Source organism: Dendrobates tinctorius, unplaced genomic scaffold (genome assembly GCF_039654945.1).
Source record: "Dendrobates tinctorius isolate UK_male_01 unplaced genomic scaffold, ASM3965494v1 ptg000086l, whole genome shotgun sequence".
Classification (NCBI taxonomy): domain Eukaryota; kingdom Metazoa; phylum Chordata; class Amphibia; order Anura; family Dendrobatidae; genus Dendrobates; species Dendrobates tinctorius.
Window position 1 is genome coordinate 48036008 of NW_027361754.1, and position 26981 is coordinate 48062988.

The 26981-nt window shown below is 41.6% G+C and overlaps 1 protein-coding gene across 8 annotated transcripts in view; it reads right to left on the reverse strand.

Moving 5' to 3' along the window:
- Nucleotides 1–295: 295 nt before the first annotated feature.
- Nucleotides 296–26981, reverse strand: part of RERE (arginine-glutamic acid dipeptide repeats) — a 403316-nt gene continuing 376630 nt past the window's right edge. For all 8 annotated transcript variants that reach the window (XM_073585354.1, XM_073585355.1, XM_073585356.1 and 5 more), the window contains 3 exons: nt 12498–12644; nt 2744–2924; nt 296–2589 (listed from right to left, as the gene is read on the reverse strand). In XM_073585354.1, the coding sequence (XP_073441455.1) occupies nt 2556–2589; nt 2744–2924; nt 12498–12644 (362 nt within the window). In that variant the 3' untranslated portion in view covers nt 296–2555. The remainder of the gene's footprint in view (nt 2590–2743; nt 2925–12497; nt 12645–26981) is intronic.

The window sequence follows — 26981 nt, forward strand, 5'->3', positions numbered from 1 at the left end:
TGTCCAAGTTATTCATTTATCAAAACTAAAAATCTGGCCCTTTGCTGGTATAAACCCATCGTCGGTCACATTTATATTTAATACTTCCCTTATTCTGCCCTGTTATATGGTTACTATGGGCAATAAGGCCAATTTTACTGTTCAACAGTCTTGATAAATAGGGGTCATAATTCCTTATGATACTTATCGGAAGTTACCATGCTAGTACAAACCTGTATGATCCAGGTAACCTTTCAGGATATGTTTAGGCTTCCATGATTAATAGAGTGAAGACAGAGAAACTAGACAGTCCATCGCCTGTGGTGTAGCTTGCTTTATTATGTCCACAAATATTTCCAAAAAAATTACAAAATACTCAAAATGGAGAAAACACAGAAGTCACGAATTTCTGGGTTTCTACCCCATGGCAAACTACTCCTATATACATTAAAATCTTCAAGATATATATAGAAATGGAGCAGTCTTGATGTACATTCTGCTAAATGGCGCCATGAAACAAGTAGCTTTACAGTTTTACACACTGAACGAGGTACGTCCGGAAATTACAAAAATAGGAAAGGAGGAAACAAAATGGAGTGGTAAAAAGTAACAAAAACAAATGAAAGACAACAGTTTGACTTTAACTCTTTTTTTTTTCTTCTTGCCGGCATGGCAAAACTGTGCGTCACCAGGCCTTATGGCAGTAAAAGTTGTAGCCCTTCAGTGTTGGGGAGGCCTAGTGCACATCAACTTACTGCAGGGCTCCTCAACGCCGAACAGGCTGTACACAAAACAGCCCGCAAGGGCCAAGTAGTTAAGCACCCCAACATCCATGGGACAGCGGCTAATAAATCTGCAGATCAACTCTGCATTGTAGTGTTACATACTGCTAAAGAATGGAAGTGGTGACAATTAAAGTAATGACCGAGTATGTCCAGATACTGCGTGAACTACACTACCATACAACTTTCCACAGGAACTCTAGGTGGTGCAGTGTAACATGATGGAAACCTCTTGTGCATTAGTATCAGGACCATCTAGGATAGACTGAAATAGTGATCCAAGTCTAGATGTTGGCCATCATGGTGATTTCATGCGGAGATGAAGCGCTAAACTATAACTTTTTAGGTTTTGTGATCAGGCGCAGCCCTGAGATGCCGATCGCCAAAAACAATAACAGTCAGTAAGCAGGGGGTGGTGCCCTTTGCTGGGAGACTATAACTGCACAAACAGTATACATTGTGCATGAGATCCATAGCCTAGTATTTGCCCTCTGAAACATCACGCGGCGGAGAAGCAGTTACTAAGTGTGCCTTCATATCATCTGCATGTGTAGAGTCCTAGGCCTGCCACTGGGGGAGTGGAGAGTAACAAGTAGACAATAACGTACAAACAAAAAGAACAAAACATGAAGTTAAAAGAAAAAAAAGAGCCCAGGTTAAATAAAATCTGTACAAATGAAACCCTTGGCATTAAGTATAGCAGGACCCAAAAAACTAAAATATAGGAGGCTTTTCTTATAAATTAAATAATTAAAAGTTCTAACCCTGCAGAAACTTTAATGCTATAAAGTGAAGATACGCACAAGCCGGTGTGCGAATTTGCCTCTACAACTTAAAACGCTGTAGTCCCTATCTACAAGTGAGACATGACACAAACTTGGAAAACAAAACTTTTTTTTTAAAAAAAGGAACTCCCCACTCACATACACGCTCCAGCAATCACCGAAAAGCTAGAGTGGTTGAGGTGAACACAGAGGAAAACTAGAGTATTCCTTTATAATGGACGTCAGAACGTAGACTAATCAGGCTCATGTAAAGAGGATGTGGCAGAAGCTAGAAACCAGGAGAGGTGTATGCTAAGGAAATGGATGATGGGGGTCATGATTTCCGTTCTACCAATTTGTCCTTGGTAAGGCTTGGAGTATCTGATGGTTTCATCTCAGGTTCCTAACCACTTTGCTGCCATAGGCCTAGTATCACAGATCCAAGAGGCAGTGAAGAGGTTAAAGGAAATTCACAGGTAGTAACTGCAATGCAGGGACAGGAACTGAAGGGGTGGTCGGACACTTTCTTCCCCAGTCCTTGCTTGTAACCTATTTACAGAGTATAGTCAGACTGGGGAACCTCTGTACAATGCGGAGGGTTCTCCTGCTGATGATGTAGTAAAATAAAGAATAAAATAGTCACACGCACAGGAGACCCGAGCGAGTGCTGGCGGAATATGTCACTTATTATTTTTGTGTACACAGTCTCTCTGGCTTCATTTGCACACTGAGTGTATGGATAGGGATAGCACCTCCAGGTGCACGAGGTGGTGGTACTGCTGCCAAAAGTCCATTGGTGTCCCCTGCCTCCCCCTCCAAACCTGCTCCCTTTTGAGGCTGGGGAAAGTATGCATCATGCAAGGGGCTTGCCAGTCTGGTTTTGAGGAGTCGTCTTCACAGATGAAAGGATAGTATATGACAAGTCTTAAATACAGGAGGAATCTTGCAGCCCCTGGGGACCCGTCGTGTGGAGCCTGACTCTCCCGAGGGAGCTGGAAGGGAGGGAGAGGTCCAGAGTCATCTCGCTTCGTTACAACTGTTTGTCCCCTTCTTTCTTCAGACGACTGGAAGGATAGAGAATTATGGATTTTACAAGGTCAAACTGAATCCACAACCATGATATATCTTAGATGGCATGTAAATAATAAATTGCATCAATTGGAAATCTAATTCTTTGGTAACTACTGGCATTGAGGAGCAGTAGGTGGACAGACTTACCTGTAATAATCTTCCTGGCTGGGTAAATGCCCACCGTGCATGTGGGGATGACCATGTAACCACTGTTGTTCCATTGCCAACCTCTGCAGCTCAGCAGACTGAGCGTGCATAGCTTGGAGCTGGTGAGCAGCAGACATCTGAGGTGGAATACCAGCTGGCAGATCACGAGGGTAATGGGCGCCTGCAGAAAAAACATTATACATTAATACCAGACTGAACACATTCGATTCAAATAGCCTAAGTGAGCGTTTGAGTGTTAAACATTTAGAGCACCGATTTTACTGTACATCAATGTTTTTTCCAGATTAGAGGATTCAATAAAATTTATACAACAACAAAAAGGTCCAAAGTGATCAGGGTAATTGCACTGTGAGGCCTATATAGTAACATATATAGTCATTTGTATTCTGCATCTCCGTTTGTAAAAGTGGTGCTGATTCTTTAGTAGTTTGACAGGTGTCAGACACATTTATAAAATGCTACTGAAAAAGGTCACAAATGAAAGTAATAAACATTTCCACTTTACTGGTGTGGTGTTGAAATGGTGTTAATTTTTAAATCGCACAATGACTGAAATGAAGCCACTTTTCAAGAATCTTAGCCAAAGTGAACTAAAGATGTTCTTCTACAATACTTTTAAGTAGTAAAGAAACAGTGTGACTTTTTTTCTGTATAGCATGGAAAGTTACTTTACTTTTCAAATTAATTTATTAGGGGATTAGTCTTCATTCGTGTAATATAATTACATGTAAGTGACTTGCAACCCCCAGTCCATTTCTGTGCTTTTAGCAGCATTCATGAGACATACTCTTGTAGAGCACAGTGATGGGTCAGCAGTACTGATCATCGGCACTGCTCAGTACTCAATCGACTACCCCTGGTGCTCATGCACATGCGCGAGTCCCCAGCCTGCATGTTTCACAGCTGTTTTACAGTTACTAAACATGCGGGGATTACCTGCCAATCACAGAGATACAGTAAGCATTGCTGTGATTGGCCAGCCGCATCACCTCATCGGGTCTATGAGGGTGAACCGATGCTTGCCACAGAGTACCCAGAAATAGTGTTGGGAAAGGAGCTGCTGTACAAGGGAAAGTGATCTTTACAGGCCTATAGACATGGTTTATAGTGTATTATAGGCCTTGTGCCAGAAACCTACAACTAAATTGTCCTTTTCAGGGCTACATGTTTTCCATGCAATACCGCTGTAAGCTGTACTATTTAGCGTAAGGATAAGTAGCTGCTGGCGAAGGGCTAGTAGTGCATTACAAGCAGAGGTCGAAACCATGGGCCACGGCACACTGGGTTAACCTTATAGGACCCTGGGATGTGATACCTACGCCTAAAATTGTGGGACCGAGTTCCATCAGGGTTTCGCCGTCCATCTCCGAATTGTCATCCATATCAGTCATAAGCTGGAAGCACTGCCTCGGTAAAGCGGCATCAGACTCTGCTGAAAATCATTTCTTTAGGTGACAAATGGCACACTATCGCAGAGTTGTTGAAAGGTCTAACAGACCAGACCGATCTGTGGTTCTCGCTTCTGAACTTACAACCAGGCATGGTCATGTGTGATTAATGGCAATAATCTGGTGGCAGCTTTTAAGCTTGGCCCACATGCCCAATTTAGTGGCTCAGCAGTTTCTGAAAATCTACCCAGATTTGCCTGAGCTACTTATGAAGGTACACTGCGTGTGTATCCATTTCCGCAAATCTCGCACAGCTGCCGCAGGTCTGGCAGTGCTGCAGCAGCCCTTGCAAGTGCCACCTCACCGACAGGTTTGCTATATGACCACATTCTGGAATGACACATTACATATGTTGGCAAGGCTTTGTGAGTAGCAGAGGGCAGTAGGTGAATATTAGCTACAACATGTCTGTCGTTATTCCAGTCAGCTTCCGCACATAAGAACCGACGAGCGTGCATGGATGTCTGACATCTGTGAGGTTCTACAAAACTTGGAGGAATCAAGAAAGATTGTGAGCAGTGATAACACCATAATCAGCAAAACCATCCTGCTTCTGTGCCTCCTCAAACACTCGCTGCTCACAATTAAAAGAAAGCTTTGTATGCAGATGATATTGAGGAAAAAAGTAGACAGGGTGATACTACCCAGTCCAACCTCATCTTCTCTGTGCAGATTGGGTGATTTTGACGAGGAGGTTGAGGCTGATTAGGAACAGGTGATGGTTGTCTGCGCTACAAAGGGAACTAGCCACACTAGCTTCATCCTATCTGTTCAGTGTTGTTGGGCTGAAGGAGGAGGAGATGGAGAGTCATTTCTGGTGAGGACAGAGAAGTCTTGCCTGTTGTGAGTCTGGCACACAAGGCTGCCTTTCTAGTGACCATAGCGTTATACGCATTATGGCAACATGGATTACTGGGTGCTCATGCTTCTCGACCCACGCTACAAAGATAACTTTCCATCTCTCCTTTCTGTGGCAGAGAGGGATATTAAAATGGTGCAATACCAGAAGGTCCTGGTTGAACAATTAGTACAAAAATTCCAATCTGACAACACTGGTGGCTGAGGTTATAGTACCTTGGACAACCAAGGAGTAGAGACAAGGGATACACACACCAGGGCCAACAGAGGCAGGGGAAGACTGTCAAAAGGTCTGCTACAGTTTCATTAGAACCTCCAGGGTCTCTGCACTCCTTCCAAATGGTTAAAAAAAAAAAAATTCTGAGGCCCTTCTCTGCATGTATTCCAAGGTGTATTGCAATCCCTCCTTTAAATGTTTGCTAGGCCGTGCACTAAGTGCCATACACTTTAGCAGTGTAAGAGTTTTTAAAATTGTCTCTCTGGACATGAGTCTTGGAGAAAATGACCACGGACAGTGATTCACCACGCACTTCCTGCATGTGTAGGTTTTCCTCTTCTGGGGCTGGTCTGCTGACGTGCTGCTAGTCACTCTCTTCAACTGAACGGCTCTGACCCTCTGCTCTTCACTAGTTATAGTGAATGTGACCTTCTCCATCGCATCGTTGTGGGGTGTTTCTTCCATTTTTTTAATACAACAATAGTGGTAAGGTCTTCACTTTCCACAGTCTTTACTCAGCATGTCATCAGCTTTAGTTTCATTCAAGTTCTTCCTTTTCCCCCCATCTTGTTCTATTTATTATTGTCTCTTGTCAATATCATCTGTTGAAAATGAGTGTTCCTTCTGGTCACATAAATCGCTTCCACAGTCCACAACATGAATAGCTTCTATCCATGAATTCATTGAGAAGTCCTGTCTTTGTACAATCTTTTTTAAATTGTCAAACATTTTTGTCTGAGGCCATCCTCTATGTGTCTTCCAAGGTGTATTGCAGTCCCTCCTTCAAAGTTTAAAGGGAATCTGTAACCCTTTTTTTCGGCTTGCAGCTGCCGGCATAGACATCGGGGGCTTATCTACAGCATTCTCTAATGCTGTAGATAAGCCTCCGATGTAACCTGAAAGATAAGAAAAACACGTTATATTATACTCACCGGGGTGGGCGGTCCGGTCCGGTGGGCGTTGCGGTCCGGTCCGACGCCTCCCTTCTTCATGCGATGACGTCCTCTTGTCCCGTCCTGTAATGGCTGCAGCGCAAGCGCACTGCTCTGCCCTGTTGAGGGCAGAGCAGAATTCTGCAGTGCGCAGGCACCAGACCTCTCCCGACGCCTGCGCACTGCAGGACCCTGCTCTGCCCTCAACAGGGCAGAGCAGTGCGCTTGTGCTGCAGCCATTACAGGACGGGAGAAGAGGACGTCATCACATGAAGGGAGGCGTCGGACCGCAACGCCCACCGGACCGGACCGCCCACCCCGGTGAGTATAATATAACGTGTTTTTCTTATCTTTCAGGTCACATCGGAGGCTTATCTACAGCATTACAGAATGCTGTCGATAAGTCCCCGATGTCTATGCCGGCAGCTGCAAGCTGAAAAAAAGGTGACAGATTCCCTTTAATCAGCGCTTACACTTGGTGCATAGGCTTTAGAAGTCCCTCTACCTATCAATTTTAATAGAATGTGTATGTGGCCCTCATCTATGTCTAATACAGACTGCATCAGAGTCCCTTCTAATTTTTTGCAGTTCTTGTGTTATCTGCATAGGCTTTGTGAGTTTCAGGATGTGTCTGAACATATCTCACACACCACATGCCCAGATAAGGTAGTAAATTGTAAAAATTACAATTACAGGCGAATGGCTTTTTCAGCAATGAGTGCGCAAAAACACAGTAAGAATGTTATGTGTGAACATAGTTTAAGTGGTTGAGGAGGCGGGGTTTTTTTTTCTTTTTAATTTGCCTTATATAAAAGTCATTATATAGAAAATAATGTTTCCTAACATTTTTTCCTGTAAAATCTATTTTCATGGAATGTTATTAAAATTCTGCTGACATGTTTAGGTAAAGTAAACTACTGACACTGTCAGGTTGGCAGTGTTAAAACAAATTAAAATGATACCTGGGGTGACGAAATCAGTTTTGTGGTTCTTGTGTAATCAATGTTTGAAGTTTTCAGCTAATGTCATGCCCATGCTCTGGGGCAGAACTGTAGGCAGAGTCTTATCTTCCTGCTCCAAGCCGGAGAAACCAAGGAAAGACCTGCCCACAGGCCGCCCCGAAGCACAAATATGTTCCTCATAAAGACAGACTGTTTGTGCTTTGGGGCGGGGCCTGTGGGCAAGTCTTTTCTTCCTTTTTCTGGTTTAGAGCTCCAAGATAAGAATCTGCCCACCGTCCCACAAGAATCTCATTAACTGAAAACATCTAACACTGATTACACAAGAACAGCAAGGTGGATTTCAGCAACCAAGGTATCATTTTAATCAGTTTAACATTGACGACCTGACAGTGTCAGTAGTTTACTGAGCAAAATCCAGGACCTGTGTCCAACCCCCTGCTCAATGCAGGATTCACTAAACCATCTCGGACAGGTGTCTGTCCAGAGTCAGTTTGAAGATTTCCACTGAAGGCGAATTCACCACCTCTCGTGGCAGCCTGTTCCACTCATTGATCACCCTCACTGTCAAAAAGTTTTTGTTATAGTATCTAATCTGTATCTTCTCCCTTTCAGTTTCATCCCCTTACTTCTCATGTTTCCATGTGCAAATGAGAATGATGATCCCCCTGTACTGTGACATCCCTTCAGATATTTGTAGTCCGCTATTAAGTCTCCTCTTAGGCTTCTTTTTTGCAAGGTAAACATTCCCAGATCCTTTAACCATTCCTCGTAGTACATATTTTGCAGTATGCTCAGCATCCTGGTAGCTCGTCTGAACTTGCTCCAATTTTTCAAATGTCTTTTTTAAAATGTGGTACCAAAAACCTGATGGTATTCCAGATGAGGCCTGACCAAGAAGGAGTAGGGGGGATAATTACTTCATGTGATCTAGACTATGCTTCTCGTAATCCATCCTAGAACGGTTTGCCTTTTTTTTGTTGCTGCATCACACTGTTGACTCATGTGAAATCTGTGATCTATTAGTATACCCAAGTTTTTTTTTCACACGAGCTATTGTTTAGTTCCATTGCTCCCATTCTATAGATATAATTTTAGTTTATCTTGACCAATGTAGAATCTTGCATTTCTCCCTGTTAAAATAACATCCTATTAGTTACTAACCATTGTTAAAGCTTATCTAGATCCTTCTTAATCCTCTCTCTGTGTTCTCTAGTGTTCGCTATCCCTCCTAGCTTTGCATAGTCTGCAAATTTATGATTTACCTTCAGTTCCCTTATCTAGATCATTTATAAAAAAGTTGAACAACATTGGGGCCAGGATAGAGCCTCGTGGTACCCCACTAGAAACACTCTTCCAATTGGATATGACACCATCACCACTATATCTACCGCATTTCCCTTGTCCACCCAGTCAGTGATTACATCATACAAGGAAATTAAATTAAATCTTGAATTACTTGTTTCCTAAAAACCCATACTGGCTCCGGTTAATTACTGTATTCTTATCCAAATACTTACATACATGCTGTTTAATAATTTGCTCAAAGATTATTCCTAGTATTGAAGTAAGTTCACTAGCTTGTAACTTCCAGGCTCCATCTTCTTTCCTTTTTTGAAGATGGGGACATTTGCTCTTCTCCAATCTTATGGGACTTGTCCTGTTCTCCAGGATTTTTCAAAGATTCTGGCTACTGGTTCTGCAATTTCCTGTGATAATTCTTTCAGTGCTCTAGGATGTAATTCATCTGGACCAGGAGATTTAAATTAACTAAGTGTTCCCTCAGAATCGCTCCATTTATAGATAGTGTGGATTCTTTTATTCGTTCGAAAGCATGGTGAAGACCAGTTGATGTTACGTTACAATTGCTTTCTTAGAGAACATAGATGCAAAATAAAAATTTAAAACTTTGGCCTTCTCAACATCATTTTTGACCACTTCACCATTTTCATTCTGTAAAAATCTTTGACTTTTCTTTTGCTTTTGACATACCTCAAAATTCTTTATTGCTTTTAGTCTCCCTTTCAAGCCTCACTTCATTACTGGCTTTAGCTCTTCTAACACTTACCCTACATTCCCTGTTCACAGCATTATATTCTTCTTTAGATGTGCCCCTCTCTTTCCATTTATAATACATTTCTTTTTCCCTTTTTAACAAGTATTTTCAGTTATTTGTGTTTTGTTGTCACTCACTCCGTAAAAGTGGAGTAATACTCTGTCAGCATTGTTCCCAGCAGCGACCTGGGAGTTAAATGTGTCCAGGAGTATTCCCCATGCTTTTTTCAATCCTTCAGAGCGCTGTTCCCATCCAGTTTGGCGATTTTCCTGCCCCCGCCTCATGAAAAAAAATGCTTCTCATTTTCCATTGACTTCCATTATACTCCTTACTCGAATAGAGCCTGTTTGAGTGTCTGACCTGCTTGATTAGAGTACCAAGCATTTTAGTGCTTGCTCATCACTAGTTTGAACCTGTCTCCTTTGATTGTTTTGCTTAACAGAACAATATCCTGCAGCAGTTTATCACCAGAGTTAAGGCCCTTTTACATTTAGCGATGCACCAGCGATCCCGACCACGATACGACCCGGTCAGGATCGCTGGTGAATCGCTAAATGGTCGCTAGTGAGTTGCCACACAGGCAGATCTCACAGCGATGCAGCAGTGATACAGCGGATGATACTTACCTTTCAGACGCGGCGATCCTGACGTCCTCCCGCCCGCCTCCACATGTCGCTCGTCAGCGCCACAGGAAGCCCAGCAGGAAGCCGACGACGAGAAATGGAGCCGGCCGATCTCACGCGATCAGCGACAGACAGCGGGGGAGCCGGTCGGAGGTATCACACATAGCGATATCGCTAGCAATATCGCTATAACGTCACAAAATTGGTGACATTATAGCGATATTGCTAGCGATATCGTTATGTGTAAAACCCCCTTTAATGAGAAATGGGCACTGACCCTGTCACTGCCAGCATCTGTACTCCAAATGAGTATGTTCTTATCTCAATGCAACTGAAGGCAAATAAACTGGTGAAAAACTGGTGTTGGAAAGTCACTTACATGCAACTGTTCTTATTATTTACAGAAGTGAATACAAGTTTCCTAAATAAAGTGATTTCCAAAGTTTCATAACTTTCCATGTTGGACTAAGTTATATACAAAAAAGTTTAGTTACTCTTTAAGGCTATGTGCACACGTAGTTTTTTGGGTGTGAGGATTTTGTAGAGAAAACCGCAGGTAAATCTGCAGGACAAAAGTCCTGCGGTTTATCTGCGGTTTTGCCCTGCGGTTTTACACCTCATAATGGATGAGGTGTAAAACTGCAGCGTTTCTGCACCAAACAATTGACATGCTGCGGTTTTGTAAACCGCAGCAAAACCGCACGGAAAAAACCACAGCATGTGCACAGTTTTTTTTTTATTTCCATAGGAAATAAAGGTACTGTACAACACAGCAGAATCTGCTGCGGACCCGCAGGTGCAGAAACGCTGTGGAACCGCAGCAGAATCCGCACCGTGTGCACATACCCTAAGACCCTAAGATCATGACCTGGAAGTAGAGCTCAGCATACCTCAGTGTTTGGTAAACAGTTTAAAGACCATCTGTAACCAAGAAAGTTTACCAGAAACTACCAGGGCTGTGGAGTCGGAGTCGGAGTCGTGGAGTCGGAGTCGGTGCTCATTTTGGTGGAGTCGGAGTTGGAGTCGGTATAAAATGGACCGACTCCGACTCCTAAAATATATAATAAATTGGGTACAGTAGTTCAATGCAGGATGTGCTGAATATTTTTTCATAGGAGTTTGGGAAAGTTATGAAATGTCCTATAAATGGCTGTTATATTCCTGATCTAAGGCTACATTCACACACAGCATTTTTCCTGTGTTTGAGGATACGTTTTTCAGCTGCAAAAGCTGATCATCTTTTTAAAAAAACTGCATCACCTGAAAGGTTTTTGAGCTCATAGATAATGTTTTCAATAGCAAAAGCAGATTAGAAATCTGCTCTATCTATATATCCATTTATCCATATCTGTCTATCCATATCGTATCTGTACCAAAAAGAATGAAAACCGGGTAGTACACCAATATATATTCTGTTCTATCTAAATATCTTGATTAATGGATCATAAAAATGATTAAATGTCTGAGGTTCACATTGTACTACAATAAATTTTTCACTTAAATATAAACAATATGTGTGGGAGTCGGAGTCGTGGAGTCGGAGTCGGAGTTGGAGTCGGTGTAAGGGAAATTGAGGAGTCGGAGTCGCAGGTTTGGCTTACCGACTCCACAGCCCTGGAAACTACAATCCTGTAATAACTGAATATGCAAACATTCTCCTCAAAGTGGAACAGGACTAAACCGCTAGTTCTACCTATTGGGGCTAGCAATTCTAAAAGTCAATATAGACCCTTTCCAGACGATTTAGTATTAACAGCCAAACCAGGCACTCCATCTGCAGGCACGTGTTTTTGCCCCTCATTAGTGCAAAGCAGTAGGAGGTCTAATCTGACAGGTATTTTAAAGGGATCTTGCTTTGCAACAATGACAGGGCAAACAACCCAAAACAATGTTTTGGTTTTTTTTTTTTCCTCCAAAGTCATGAGGTAAGGCTTATTGAAGGGTTGACTTTTAGGACGGCTACCGCCAATAGGTGATACCAGAGTAGTGTTTAGTGTTTTTCTAAAGATGATATTTGCATATTTAAATGTCAAAAGATTATAGCATTATATGGCCTATAAATCTCCTTATGCCGACTCCGCACAATCCACAAGGAGAAACATTCCTCCTTAGACACCCTTAATAGCTAAAGAAACTGAGTTCAGAGATAGTGATGTGGAAATCTTTCATGCATTTGCAGTAAGCCTGCAGTCTGTGTGTTAATAAGGCAACAAGGCTAATTTTCTGTGGCCACAATTCTTCTTGTATGTAAAAATACAGACCGTTGTTCATCAGTGCCTTTGATCAAGGTTTCAGCAGTGTTTGGTCCGCGGGGCAGTTTTTACCATCAGTGATTTTTACTGCTGAAACAATGTATAAATTGCCGAGTTTCTCCTATTTAGTTGTGTGCTAATGACAGACTGCACATTCATGCCATCCGTGTGCTGCCCATGATTTTCATGGACCCATAGACTTGTGTGAGTAATTTTGATCTGCGCCTGGGATCAAGAACAGACAAGATAAGCTACTGTGTTGTGTTTTGTTGTGGAATCCCTCAGTCAGCAAAAAAAATGCAAACGTCATTTTTTTGTGACAATGTGTAATAATGATTTCAAAATTACATGGGTTATTAACTACATGTAACTGTAGGGAGATACTGACCAAAAACAGGGTGCCGGAGCATTTCATGTTCGTGAGGAGTTTGTGTCAACAAAGGATTGGCGATGGTACCAGGAGGGTATGGGAAGCGTGCCAAGTGAGGTCCAGCTGCCAGTGGGTCAACCAGTGGATGTACGGGACCAGCTGAGCCTGGAAAAAAGCAAAATAGATTATCTCTGGCATAACAACATTTTACCTATACTATCACAGGAACATGGCACTGCATACTTCCGAGAGTTCAGGACTGGGAGATTGGGGTTTTGCGAGCTCAGGAAAGGATCTGCCCTCACTAACCGTTAATTAGCAGCGCAAGTGTTAGGACAAGAACATGCAAATGATGCTGCATAAAGCCCCTGGATACATTCACCCTGATGCAAAACTTACCTGAGAGAAAATGTGCATCATTACCCCTGCCTGACTCCATCATCAGAATCATCCCAAGTCTCACTCTATGCAGAAGGCAACATGTAAATGGAGGTAGGCTTATACATGTCAAGGCTCCCAGATCAATCATACAAGACACAAAGGTCGACTGACTCACTGGCACTCCACCGGCATTGCTCGAGTACAGCAAGAATCGTAGGACATCCACAATGTGATGAGAGCCCTTACTATGGAGTCAGTTTGGTGGTTACACGAGTTGTTCAGACGTGGGTCAAATGTGACTGCTGAGTTGTAACAGTTCATTATGAAACATGCGAAGCTTAATGAATTTGATTCATTTTTCATCTGCTGTGCATCAGGGTAAGAAACATACTCCCATTGTGATGTTTCGGTTTTAATTTATGGCACACTTGTGTCTCAAGTTATAATGACTTTGTGGCTCCTTCACACCACCTTCTGCTACGCTCCTCCTACTGTTCAAAATTTTGCCAGTGTTGGTATTAAAAACGTCAAAACATTGCAAAATGTAGCTTTATTTAATGCCAGATTTTGCGCACAAACTTGATGAACTGGCCACATTTTCTGGTCTTTTTTATTACCCACATGGACATGAACAGCAATAAGAGATACATGGTTTTTCTGACCCCAGTTGCACTGAAATAATAAATGAGCATGCTCTGATCCAGGCAAAGGTCATAGTGCAGAAAGGGGGAGAAGGGGAGTTGTGACATCACGGATTATGAACAGTTGGGCCTGTATCATCTACTCTATATAGAGGCTTCCATGCATTGTAATCATGTCTGATGAGGAGACGGCTGTAAAGTCATCTGTAATGTCTAGTGGCCAGTGTGACATTTAAAAAATGTAAGGCTTTTTTAATATATAATGCCTACAAGTAGTATTCAACCCCCTGCAGATTTAGCAGGTTTGATAAGATGCAAATAAGTTAGAGCCTTCAAACTTCACACAAGAGCAGGATTTATTAACAGATGCATAAATCTTACAAACCAAAAAGTTATGTTGCTCAGTTAAATTTTAATAAATTTTAAACATAAAAGTTTGGGTCAATTATTATTCAACCCCTAGGTTTAATATTTTGTGGCATAACCCTTGTTTGCAATTACAGCTAATAATCGTCTTTTATAAGACCTGATCAGGCCGGCACAGGTCTCTGGAGTTATCTTGGCCCACTCCTCCATGCAGATCTTCTCCAAGTTATCTAGGTTCTTTGGGTGTCTCATGTGGACTTTAATCTTGAGCTCCTTCCACAAGTTTTCAATTGGTTAAGGTCAGGAGACTAACTAGGCCACTCCAACACCTTGATTTTTTGCCTCTTGTACCAGGCCTTGGTTTTCTTGGCTGTGTGCTTTGGGTCGTTGTCTTGTTGGAAGATGAAATGACGACCCATCTTAAGATCCTTGATGGAGGAGCGGAGGTTCTTGGCCAAAATCTCCAGGTAGGCCGTGCTATCCATCTTCCCATGGATGCGGACCAGATGGCCAGGCCCCTTGGCTGAGAAACAGCCCCACAGCATGATGCTGCCACTACCATGCTTGACTGTAGAGATGGTATTCTTGGGGTCATATGCAGTGCCATCCAGTCTCCAAACGTCACGTGTGTGGTTGGCACCAAAGATCTCGATCTTGGTCTCATCAGACCAGAGAACCTTGAACCAGTCTGTCTCAGAGTCCTCCAAGTGATCATGAGCAAACTGTAGATGAGCCTTGACATGACGCTTTGAAAGTAAAGGTACCTTACGGGCTCGTCTGGAACGGAGACCATTGCGGTGGAGTACGTTACTTATGGTATTGACTGAAACCAATGTCCCCACTGCCATGAGATCTTCCCGGAGCTCCTTCCTTGTTGTCCTTGGGTTAGCCTTGACTCTTCGGACAAGCCTGGCCTTGGCACGGGAGGAAACTTTCAAAGGCGGTCCAGGCCGTGGAAGGCTAACAGTAGTTCCATAAGCCTTCCACTTCCGGATGATGCTCCCAACAGTGGAGACAGGTAGGCCCAACTCCTTGGAAAGGGTTTTGTACCCCTTGCCAGCCTTGTGACCCTCCACGATCTTGTCTCTGATGGCCTTGGAATGCTCCTTTGTCTTTCCCATGTTGACCATGTATGAGTGCTGTTCACAAGTTTGGGGAGGGTCTTAAATAGTCAGAAAAGGCTGGAAAAAGAGATAATTAATCCAAACATGTGAAGCTCATTGTTCTTTGTGCATGAAATACTTCTTAATACTTTAGGGGAACCAAACAGAATTCTGGTGGTTTGAGGGGTTGAATAATAAATGACCCTCTGAATAAACTTTTCACAATTTAAAAAAAAAATTAAACAAAGAAATAACATTCTTTTTTGCTGCAGTGCATTTCACACTTCCAGGCTGATCTACAGTCCAAATGTCACAATGCCAAGTTAATTCCGAATGTGTAAACCTGCTAAATCTGCAGGGGGTTGAATACTACTTGTAGGCACTGTACGCACATAGTGATATGGATTTTTTTTAATCAAGCATTTTTAAAAATACAGAAAACCTATAAAAAAAATGCCAGGAGTGTAACAGTCAAAATGTAATTAGAAAAAAAATTGATTGATAATAATTAGAATAAAAAAAACATAAAAGGAGACTTGCACATTTTGATCTGACTCTGGTATTTTCCATTTGGTTTTTCTTCTTATTGAAGATCTATTACCATACTGTTTATGTACAATCACCTTCTTTTCTGTGCTTTTGGGTAGTCATTACCTTTCTGTCAAGGGTTTCCTGTGTGAGTGTAGCTATGGTTGACACTCTCCTTTTACTTGTTTTTTATTTTAATTGTTAAAGATTTTTCTAGTTTTATTTTGGCCGTTACACTCCTGTTAATTTTTTTTTATAGATTGCCTGTTCTTCTCGGGACAGCCTGTTTAATGCATGGTCAAAGATTTTTAAAACTACATTTACTATAAAAACTTATAGTTAAAAAAAAGGAATAAGATATTTGGGTGAAGGCAGCTGTAAGAAATAAAACAGACAAAGGCAGCTACCTTAAATTGTAGATATGCAAAAAAAAAAAAGCCAGGTTGTTTCACTTATTTCAGGAAACAATTTCAGCTCTATTAAAGATACTTAAAGAGGACTCCTCATATATAAAGTGTTATTCCCAACATGTATACTCACTCCTATCCATAGAATTGGTGGGAACTTACCATTGGGAACATCACCAATCTAGAAAAGGAGGTTTTGAACTATCCCATTAGAATCGAGCCGAGGACAAGGATGCATGCCACTACTCCTTTTATTCTCTATAGGGCTGCCCGATAAAGAGATGTACAGCGCTCGCTTCTCGCCTGCAGACCTGGAGAAGACATGGAGCTGTGTGTGGTACATGTGCGGCTAGCACTGGATTCCAATGTGATATTTCAAGTTTTCGGAATTGGTGGGGCCCAACAAACTGCAAGTTGTCACCTATCCCATGAAACGGTGATGACTTTAGATGTTGAGATTAACCCTTTAAAAGAAATTTCTCCAGTTTTATGTAAATATTGAAGCCTTTGCCTTTCGTTTTCTAGTATTAATTTTGAATTACTCCTATAAAATAAACAAATCTTGCACTAGCCTTAGGGCCCCGTTACACGCCACAATATTGTGAACGATATCATTGCAACGTCACCAGTTTGGTGACGCTGCAGCGATGTCGAAACGACATTGTTGCGTGTGACACGTAGCAACGATCAGTTGGCTGATTGTTAATCGTTGCCTAATGGTCTGGGCCATAAATCTATCGTTGGTCTCCCGCTGGGCAGCACACATCGCTGCGTGTGACAGCGAGAGACCAACGATCAGCGAGTTCCCAGCGCCATACAGCTGACGCTGGGAGCTGGTATCCCAGGGTAAACAGCGGGTAACTAAGAGCCGCACGGCGCTTAGATACCCGCTGTTCACCCTGGATACCAGCGTGCTCGCTGGTGAGTCTGCCTATGTGACAGCTCACCAGCGATCAGCTAACTATGTCCCAGCGATCCCATCCAAGTCGGATCATTGGTGGGATCGCTGGGACATTGAAGCATGTAACGGGGCCTTTAGGCCCTGTTCATACTGCGTTTATGCAATGCATCCAGGGAACTCCTCACTAAAGCGCTATAGCCTGCATTGATAGGGTCAGACTTCAAATTATTTCAATTTGTTTCTTGGTGTCCATTTTTTCAGGGCAACTTAGTATGTTTGAAATTGTGAATTCCCACACCAAAGCAGCCACCAGCTATGGAGGGAAGTACTAGGTGGGAGAGATTAAAGCAGATCTGTCAACAGAATTCACAAATACAAACTGCATATATTGTTAAATATATCTTAGACCCAAAGAGGCTGGTGTACTTGTTATGAAAATCCATGTCAAAATGGCTGTATAATTCTGATACAAAAATTAGAATTTTAGGAGTCCAGCTAAAAAGTAAAAGAAGTGTATTCAGTCTCCACCCACCATGACTGACAGTTTGTACGGAGCAGTATGAGATCTCAGCAGCAGGGAGGAGGGACCCTGAGGAACTATCAAAGATAGGTAGGCTTTCATTGAGTTTAAAGGGGTTGTCCATTGTTCTGATAAGTCTGTAGTCACAGCATGTGACTTCTGAAACCCCACAGCATGCACACCGCCCTCCACCAGGATTCTCTGGGATTGCTGGAGAGAGCAATCACATTCCAACAAGACATGCTCGGCTTCACAATTCGTGTGTACCGGAGAATCCTGACAGCGTATGGTGCCGCATGCTGTAAAGATTCAGAAAGCTGCAATCACAGACTGGACAATAAAGGATTATACAGCCATATTGCTGTAGATGTACTAAGTAAATTATTCAATAGTGTGTGTATTATAAAATCTGGCGACAGATTGCTTTAATGCATCACATGAAATGCAAAGAAAAGGAGTAAGTACATGACTCTTAGGCCGGAGTCAGACGCAAAGTATAAAAAAAAAACAAAAAAAACGGTGCGTTTTACACAGACGGGAATTGCAGAAATGTTCCATGAACAGTGACCTGTATGTCATTCGTGTGCAATGCAAGGATGAGATTTTCTCGCATCTAAGCATCTGTGTGACGAGATTTTCTCGCCGGCTTGCAAAATGGACATATAATGGATCCATGGCCTCAAATATTCGTGAAAACATTTATAGTGTAAGGTCTTTATATTTCGTACAGAGCTAGATCGCAAAATAGCCATTAATTCATTTGTCGGCTTCTGTAAAATTAGAAATTTTTTACGTGATTTAATTTTAATTTAACACCTACAGCTACAATATTTTACACACACTAATAACATTAGTGAGGGACATATATAAATCTAAAGGATATGCAATGGTTTGCTGTATGTAAACCATGTCTCATATCCTGTCGGGTTCTGTAATGATTTTGCAGAAGGCAACAAATGAATTATTGGCTATTCTGCTATCTATATCTCTATGAAATATATATGCATGTCAATGAATATATATATATATATATATATATATATATATATATATATATATATATATATATATACACACATACACACACATATATACCTACACACACACCTATACTATGTGTATACATGTATTCTATCGATTCTATTGTAAGTTGTCAGTGTGATTTTACTGTACACCGCACATGAATTGCCGGCTTTTCTAAAGGACACCGGTGCATATTTCCCGCAAGTCACGCGCATGGTCCGTGTGGTATCTGTTTTTTTCTCGCACCCATAGACTTGCATTGGCGAGTCTCGGCCATAATACGGTGCAAATCGCAGCATGCTGCCTTTCCTCCGCACGTATAATACGGATGAGAAAAAATGGATGATGGGAGCTGCCCCAAAGATTAACAGTGGTCCGAGTGCTATGCAATTTTTTTTTTCGCATAGCACTTGTCCGTATTCTACGGTAGTGTGACTCCGGCCTTAAGGTGACACCAGAAAAATTACTAGAAGTAACACACCACAGGTAAAATGATGGGGCTCGGCTAAGAAGCTGAGCACAGTGGATAATAGTCTTGTCAGTACATCTTCATAGATGCCTCTAAGAACATTTCAATCTAATGAAAAAAAAAATAATGATATCTTGCCAGGCTACAATGGGAACTCAAATTATTGGCAGAGTCTGTTTTATGATGTAGAGCCGGTAGTATGAAATCCAAGCCTGTAGACGGACCTGCAGGGCAACCACAGGGAATCTCAATTCTTCCAGTAGCATTACTGGCTGTATCAGTGTGCTCCTGCGCTGAAGTGTTTCCACTAATAACATTATATTGCAAAGTTGCTACTTATGTGCTAAACTAATGGTAAAGTCCTGACCTTGCCGGAGATTAGGAAATAGATCTGCTTTATTATCCATGGAAATAGTGCCCTCTTACTCATAGGCAGCAACTAGTATTAAAAGAAAACTGCTTCTCATCTCAAACAAACCCTGTAACACTGCACATGATGCCCCAGGCCATCGTATTATAGCAAATTCATCCAAAAATTATTAACATTTGACCCCACTGACAAGTAGGGAGGGGTTGAGAATTATACCAAACATGAAATAGAGCAGATATTTCACCATTAGTCATGCTCTCATCATAATTACCCTATAAACAACTAGCTCATCACAAACTGTGTGAGCGATGGGGAAGATTTACTAAGGTAAAGGAAACAGTCAGCAGGTTTTGGCTACCCTATCTTAGAGTAGCATAATGTAGGAGCAAAGACCCCAGATTCCAGTGATGTACCACTTTAGTGGGCTGCTTGCTGTAGTTTTGAAAGTCACCTGTGCTGAGCTGTGTATAACCCCGCCCCCACCACTGACTGGCAGCTTTCTGTGTACACTGTGCATAGGCAAAAAGCTGCCAATCAGTGGTGGGATTACAGAGAACTGATTAATATGGAGGACCACATGGCAGCAATTTTACTAGTCCTCGAATGATATATATATTTTATATATATATATATATATATATATATATATATATATATATATATATATATACACACACATACACAGTGGGGCAAAAAAGTATTTAGTCAGTCAGCAATAGTGCAAGTTCCACCACTTAAAAAGATGAGAGGCGTCTGTAATTTACATCATAGGTAGACCTCAACTATGGGAGACAAACTGAGAAAAAAAAATCCAGAAAATCACATTGTCTGTTTTTTTTTCATTTTATTTGCATATTATGGTGGAAAATAAGTATTTGGTCAGAAACAAAATTTCATCTCAATACTTTGTGATATATCCTTTGTTGGCAATGACAGAGGTAATTATGATGTCTCCCATAGTTGAGGTCTACCTATGATGTAAATTACAGACGCCTCTCATCTTTTTAAGTGGTGGAACTTGCACTATTGCTGACTGACTAAATACTTTTTTGCCCCACTGTGTATATATATATGTGTGTGTGTGTGTGTGTGTGTGTGTGTGTGTATATATATATATATATATATAAAAAAGGATTCTAATAGCCGATTATCAAAACTGCAGCAATTTGATCCAGTAATTGACACATCGCTGGTATTAGGTTTTCGGTCTCTACATTGTGATGCTTAGATTAGGTGGCAAAAACCTGATGACAGATTCCCTTAAAGTGCTTCCGATTTCTGCCTTGCACCAGATTTATCACGTTTTACACATATTTTGCACATCACTTCACTTTAAAACTAATAAAGGAGGCATGGTTTAGTCCACATATGGCTCGCGGCTGGCTGCCAGCTTGGTGCATTAGCTCCAGGTCTAGCAAACAGTTACGTAGAGCACATCTCAAAATGATGAATTTTGTGAGTAGCCCTACATAGAAGAGCAGGTCTGGATGCACATATACTGGTCTGGTACCCTGCAGACACGATGATACTACCTGTCAGAGGAGGTGCTTGAAGCTGGATGTGAGTGTGTTGGGAGTGCTGGGTGGGGGATAGTGTGGGAACTCTTGGATCTTAGTATGCTGCTTCGGGGTGATTTCTGTGGGAAAACTTTTGTTAACATTATACCGGTAATGGGGGCTTTGGCTGCCACTACTATCAGGGGGGTGGGAGCTGGATGTGGCTCGCTACCCTCTCTCAGTGCTGAATGGGGCTTGCAAACTCTCTCTGAGGTGAATGGGGCTCTCAAGGTCAGAAAGGTTGGGGTTATATTGTACATAAACACATCCAGAAAAAGTCCTTTAATTGTAGGAATGACACAGACCCCTTTACCGTTTTTGCGTTTGTTTTTCGCTCCCCTTCTTCCCAGAGCCATAACCGTTTTATTTTTCTGTCAATATGGCCATGTGAGAGATTGATTTTGAGGGACAAGTTGTACTTTTGAACGACACCATTGGTTTTACCATGTCATGTACTCAAAAATGGGAAACAAAAATTTAAATTCCACAAATGTTTTTGGGGTGTTTTTTTTTTTTACCATATTTGCGAAATGCTAACACTGACCTGCCATTATGATTCTTCAGGTCATTATGAGTTCATAGACACCAAACAAGTCTGGGTTCTTTTTTTATTTAAGTGGTGAAAAAAGAATCCAAAGTTTGTTAAAAAAAAAAAATATATATATATATATTGCATCATTTTCCGAGACCAGTAGAGTCTTCATTTTTCGTGATATGGGGTTAGGTCAGGGCTTATTTTTTGCGTGCCAAGCTGACGTTTTTAATGATTTCATTTTGGTGCAGATAAGATCTTTTGATTGCCCATTATTGCATTTTAATGCAGTGTTGCGGCGACCAAAAAAACGTAATTTATCGTTTTGACTTTTTCTTGTTACGCCGTTTAGCGATCGGATTGATTTTTTATATATTGATAGATTGGGCAATGCTGAATGTGTCAATACCAAACATGTGCATATTTGTTTTTTTATTGTTTTATTTTGATTGGGGGTAATTTGAACTTTTATACATTTATTTTATTTAAAAAAAATTTTTTTTTTTTTTTTTTAAACTTTTGGCATGCTTCAATAGTCTCCTTGGGAGACTAGAAGCTGCTATAATCCAATCGGCTCTGCTACATACAGACGATGATCAGATCTCGTCTGTATGTAGCAGAATTACTGACTTGTTATGAGCGCTGACCACCGAGCGGCACTCATAGCAATCCGGTAGTGAGAGCTGTAGACCTCTGGTTATCATGCTGACCCATCGGTGACCAACGATCACATGATGGGGTCACCGATGGGCGGGATTTCAGAGGCGCTTGCTGGAAGCGCGTGTTAAATACCGCTGTCAGAGTTCGGCACATGTCAGCTGTTTAAATTGAACCATACTCATGTCATTGCCCATTCCATTGAAGCCATAGTCTCCTGTAATAAAATAAAATAACCATATCCCTCACCTGTCCATCATTCTCTGTCCCTCGCCATAATCCATGTCTGGGGATAAACAGTTTTCAACCTGGACAGTGCCAAGATGTGCCCGTCCAGGGTGAAAACCACTGGGAGAATCACATGATGAGAGCGCAGCCTCAATGACTAGCGGTGACAACAGAGGTTACCACAGGTCACTGAAGCTGCGTTCCCACGACAAATTGCACAAAAACTTTGGGGGTCTAACATTTCCTGTTAACCTTTGGAAAATAAATTGGGGGCTAAAAAAATCATTTTTGGTTGGGAAAAAAAAGGATTTTTTATTTTCACGGCCCTGCGTTATAAACTTTAGTGAAACACTTGGGGGTTCAAAGTTCTCACAACGCATCTGAATAAGTTTCTTGGGGAGTCCAGTTTCCAAAATGGGGTTACTTGTGGGGGGTTTCTACTGTTTAGGCACATCAGGGGCTCTGCAAACACAAAGTCTGCATTCCAAAATGTCACTACTTCCCTTCTCAGCTCCGACAGTAGTTTTCTCCCACATTTTGGGTATCGGCGTACTCTGGACAAATTGGACAACAACTTTTAGGTTCCAATTTCTCCTGTCACCCTTGGGAAAAAAAATTGGGCGCTAAAAAAATCATTTTTATGGAAAAAAAAAAAATGTTTTTTATTTTCAAGGCTCTACATTATAAACTATAATGAAACAACTGGGGGTTCAAAGTGCTCACCACACATCTAGATAAGTTCCTTGGGTGGTCTAGTTTCCAAAATGGGGGTCATTTGTGGGGGGTTTCCACTGTTAAGGCACATCAGGGGCTCTCCAAACGTGACATGGCGTCCAATCTCAATTCCAGCCAATTTTGTGTTGAAAAAGTAAAACTGCGCTCCTTCCCTTCCAAGCTCTGCTGTGTGCCCAAACAGTGGTCTACCCCCACATATGGGGTATCGGCGTATTCAGGACAAATTGCACAACTTTGGGGGTTTTATTTTCTCCTGTTACCCTTGGGAAAATAAAAATTTTGGGACGAAAAGCTCGTTTTTGTGGAAAAAAATATTTTTTATTTTCACAGCTCTACGTTATAAACTTCTCCACATACGGAATATCGGCGTATTCAGGAGAAATTGCACAACAAATTTTGTGGTTCATTTTCCCTTTTTTACATTTGTGAATATAAAAAAACTGGTCCTGAAGTAAAATGTTTGTGAAAAAGAGTTAAATGTTAATTTTTTTCCTTCCACATTCCTTCAGTTTCTGTGAAGCATGTAAAGGGTTAATTAACTTCTCGAACGTGGTTTTGAGCACCTTGAGGGGTGCAGTTTTTAGAATGGTGTCACTTTTGGGTATTTTCTGTCATCAAATGTGAGGTGGTCCCTATAAATATGGTTTTGTAAATTTTGTTGTAAAAGTGAGAAATTGCTGGTCAACTTTTAACCCTTTTAACTTCCTAACAAAAAAAAAAATTTTGGTTCCAACATTGTGCTGATGTAAAGTATACATGTGGGAAATGTTATTAACTATTTTGTGTGACATCTCTCTCAGATTTAAGGGGGATAAAAACTAAGTTTAAACATTTTACAAAATTGTGCCATATCTCCATTTTTTTCCTAAATAAACGTGTCATATCGAAGACATTTTACCACTAACATGAAGTACAATATGTCACGATAAAACACTCATATAATCAGCGGGATCCGTTAAAGCGTTCCAGAGTTATAACCTCATAAATTGACAGTGGTCAGAATTGTAAAAATTGGCCTGGTCATTAAGCTGCAAATTGGCTGTCACTAAGGGGTTAAAGGACTTTATTCTGGCAGTGTCTTTATTTGCAATACAACTATAGGATTAGTAATGGATAGGTGTCTTATAGATGTCTCTCCATTACTAATCTGTGGGCTTAATGTCACCAGACAATACAAAGGTGACATCAACCACACAAATATGAACCCCACTTGCCACTGCTACAAAGCAAGTGGGAAGAGCTGGGCAAAATGCCAGAATTGCCTCATCTAATAAATGTGCCTTTTCTGGGCGGCTGTGGGTTGCTGTTTTTAGGTTGGGGGGGGAGGGGGCAATATCCATGGCCCCTTACCAGCCTGAGAATACCAGCCCCCAAGCTGTCTGGTTTAGCAAGGCTGATTGTCAAAAATAGGGGGAACCCCACCTTGCTTTTTTATCTATTTAAATTATTAAAAAAAAACAAAAACAAAAAAACAGAGTGCCCTTTATTCTTGATAACCAACCTTGCTAACGCTGTCAGTTTTGCCTGGCTGGTTATCAAATTATTTATTTAGAACACAGACTGATTAATATTCCCATCAGCCGCCGCCTGCTCTTGCTGATATTAGTGGTAGCAGGTGTAGGCTGATGGGAGCAGTAGCCAGTGACCAAAGGTAAACTTTTTACCACAGATTACAGCTGCTAGCTTACACTGTCATTTGACAGAATGGGAACCACCGCTGTCTGACCGGTGGTAATGATTTTACCGCCGATCACAAGCAGTGTTTGCAGCAACAAACACTCTGTGCTCGGGTGGTCGAAGCCGAACAGTAACACGGACTTCCTGGTGAACAGTAGGTGTTCTTTACTCATAACTTAAAAGGTACCAAAATTTTGGAACAAAATATTGCCATATAGAGTATGCTGACCAAGGGATGGAGTAAGAAAAAGTGACTAACATGTCCATCAACATGCACCAAATATCTCAGAGCTTGGGTCACTCTGATGAATTTGATGCATCTCCTGGCTTGTCTAACTGTAATCCAATTCTGCCACAAAGGTATAAGGACTGTAAATCACACAGAATGCGACTATTACAAAGATTTGGTTATACAGGTCTTAAAACCAAGCAAAGGTCTCATTTAACAATGGATACACACAAAACATGGAGGCAGCCAAAAGACCTTATATTCAATCATACGCTCAGCAGTCACAGGCCTTTTCCTATTCCAGAACATTTCCACTGTAATCTTGCACATGTTTTTGTCATTTTATAAGTATAACATCCTGGAGCATTTTGTCTTTTACAGTATAGCTAAAACTAATGACAGATCTCATTGGCTATGGTACAAAGGGCTACCAGGACAATTTCTAATCTGTATTACACATTTTACAGCGCCAACATTAATTTCAAGCGATGCAAGCAAGATTTGCACTAATGAAGCATTACCCCTAATTAGCCAGGGCAGATCCAACATTTCTAGCCACAAGGGTCCGGTAACTCCAACTCAGGATTGATGTGCAATGAAGTAATGTACACACAGTAACCCACCTCAATGAGGATTCAGTTCTGGGCTACAGGTTCTGCAGATAATTACTTGTAAAGTTCAATGATGACTTTTGAAGTTCAGATGAACACCATACGCTGGCCTACAGATTATTCAGCATGTAGATGGGTATGATGGCTGTGGGAGAACCAAAGACCACCTAAGTGTGGATTGCCATTATCTTACACAACCACTTTGATAAAGTGTAGAGTTGATATTACACTTTAATAATACCTAAGATCGCGTTGTGTTCCCCACCTTAAGCCATCAGAATGTTCTGATTTTTCCAGGTCCCTTTTTGTATTAGTGACCTCTCCCCATTTATTCATTTTGTGCAAAAATGAGGACACACAATGCTGGAAGGAGGCAGCAAGATGGTGAGTGGAGAGGACAAAGCCACTATACTGGACAATCGCTGGATTATATGAGAAAAAAAACCCTCCCAGACTGTCACCGCTTCACCATACTCCATCCCCGACAGTCTGCTGGTATTAATATCTGGCAGGGGTGTCAGAATAGCGTTGCAACCAATCAGTGCCTACTGACTGGCAGCAGTGTTCCTATTTAGTGGTAGCGTGATCTTTTTGGCTGAAGACATAATGCTGAAAATGGAGGAGTGGCATCGATCTGGGAGGTGTGTGTATATATATTTATTTTACCTCTGTAGTCTCACCACATTATACAATGCTAGTGAACATAATCACCATAAAACCTGGTGCAAGCCCCTCAGCAGTCACATCTCTGCTCCACAGTGCACCGGAAGCTGCAAGCAGTCAACTAAATACTGCAGAATAATATTGTTCCAAGTGGGATTCCACATGGTTGTCCACTACTAAAAGGCAGCACGGTGGCTCAGTGGTTAGCACTGCAGCCTTGTAGCGCTGGAGTCCTGGGTTCAAATCTCACCAAGGACAACATCTGCAAGGAGTTTGTATGTTCTCCCCGTGTTTGCGTGGGCTTCCTTCGGGTACTCCAAAGACATACTGATAGGGAATTTAGATTGAGAGCCCCATCGGGGACAGCGATAACGTGTTCAAACTGTAAAGCGCTGCGGAATATGTTAGCGCTATATAAAAAAATAAAGATTATTATTATTTGACAGCCCAAGCTCAATCATTTCAGGGCCCAGAAGAAAATAAAGACCCCTTGCCACCCACAGCAGTATTGTTCCAGTGATGTTGGTGCTGCTGTTCCTGGAGGTGAGGCAACATTCTTGTATCGTGTGACCACTGCCGCTCATTAATACTCATTAAGTGCGAATCGCTGCTCTGAAGAAATAGTAAAGGCTGCAGTCAGTGGCCGCTGATTGCCTGCAGAGCTCACATGACAACGATGTAACATCAGGCATCACAGGAACAGCGCTGCTGTAGGAGGCAAGTAACCATTGTTTTCATCTTCTATGGGGCCCTGATTTGATTTAGTAGTGGTTGTCCAGTAATGGATAACCCATTTAATTAAAATGGGTAACTTTCTAGTGAGAAAGTACCATATATGTGCACCAAGACAGACTATACTTTAATGGGGTTGGTCAGGAGTGAAAACCTTTGTGTGTGACCCACTG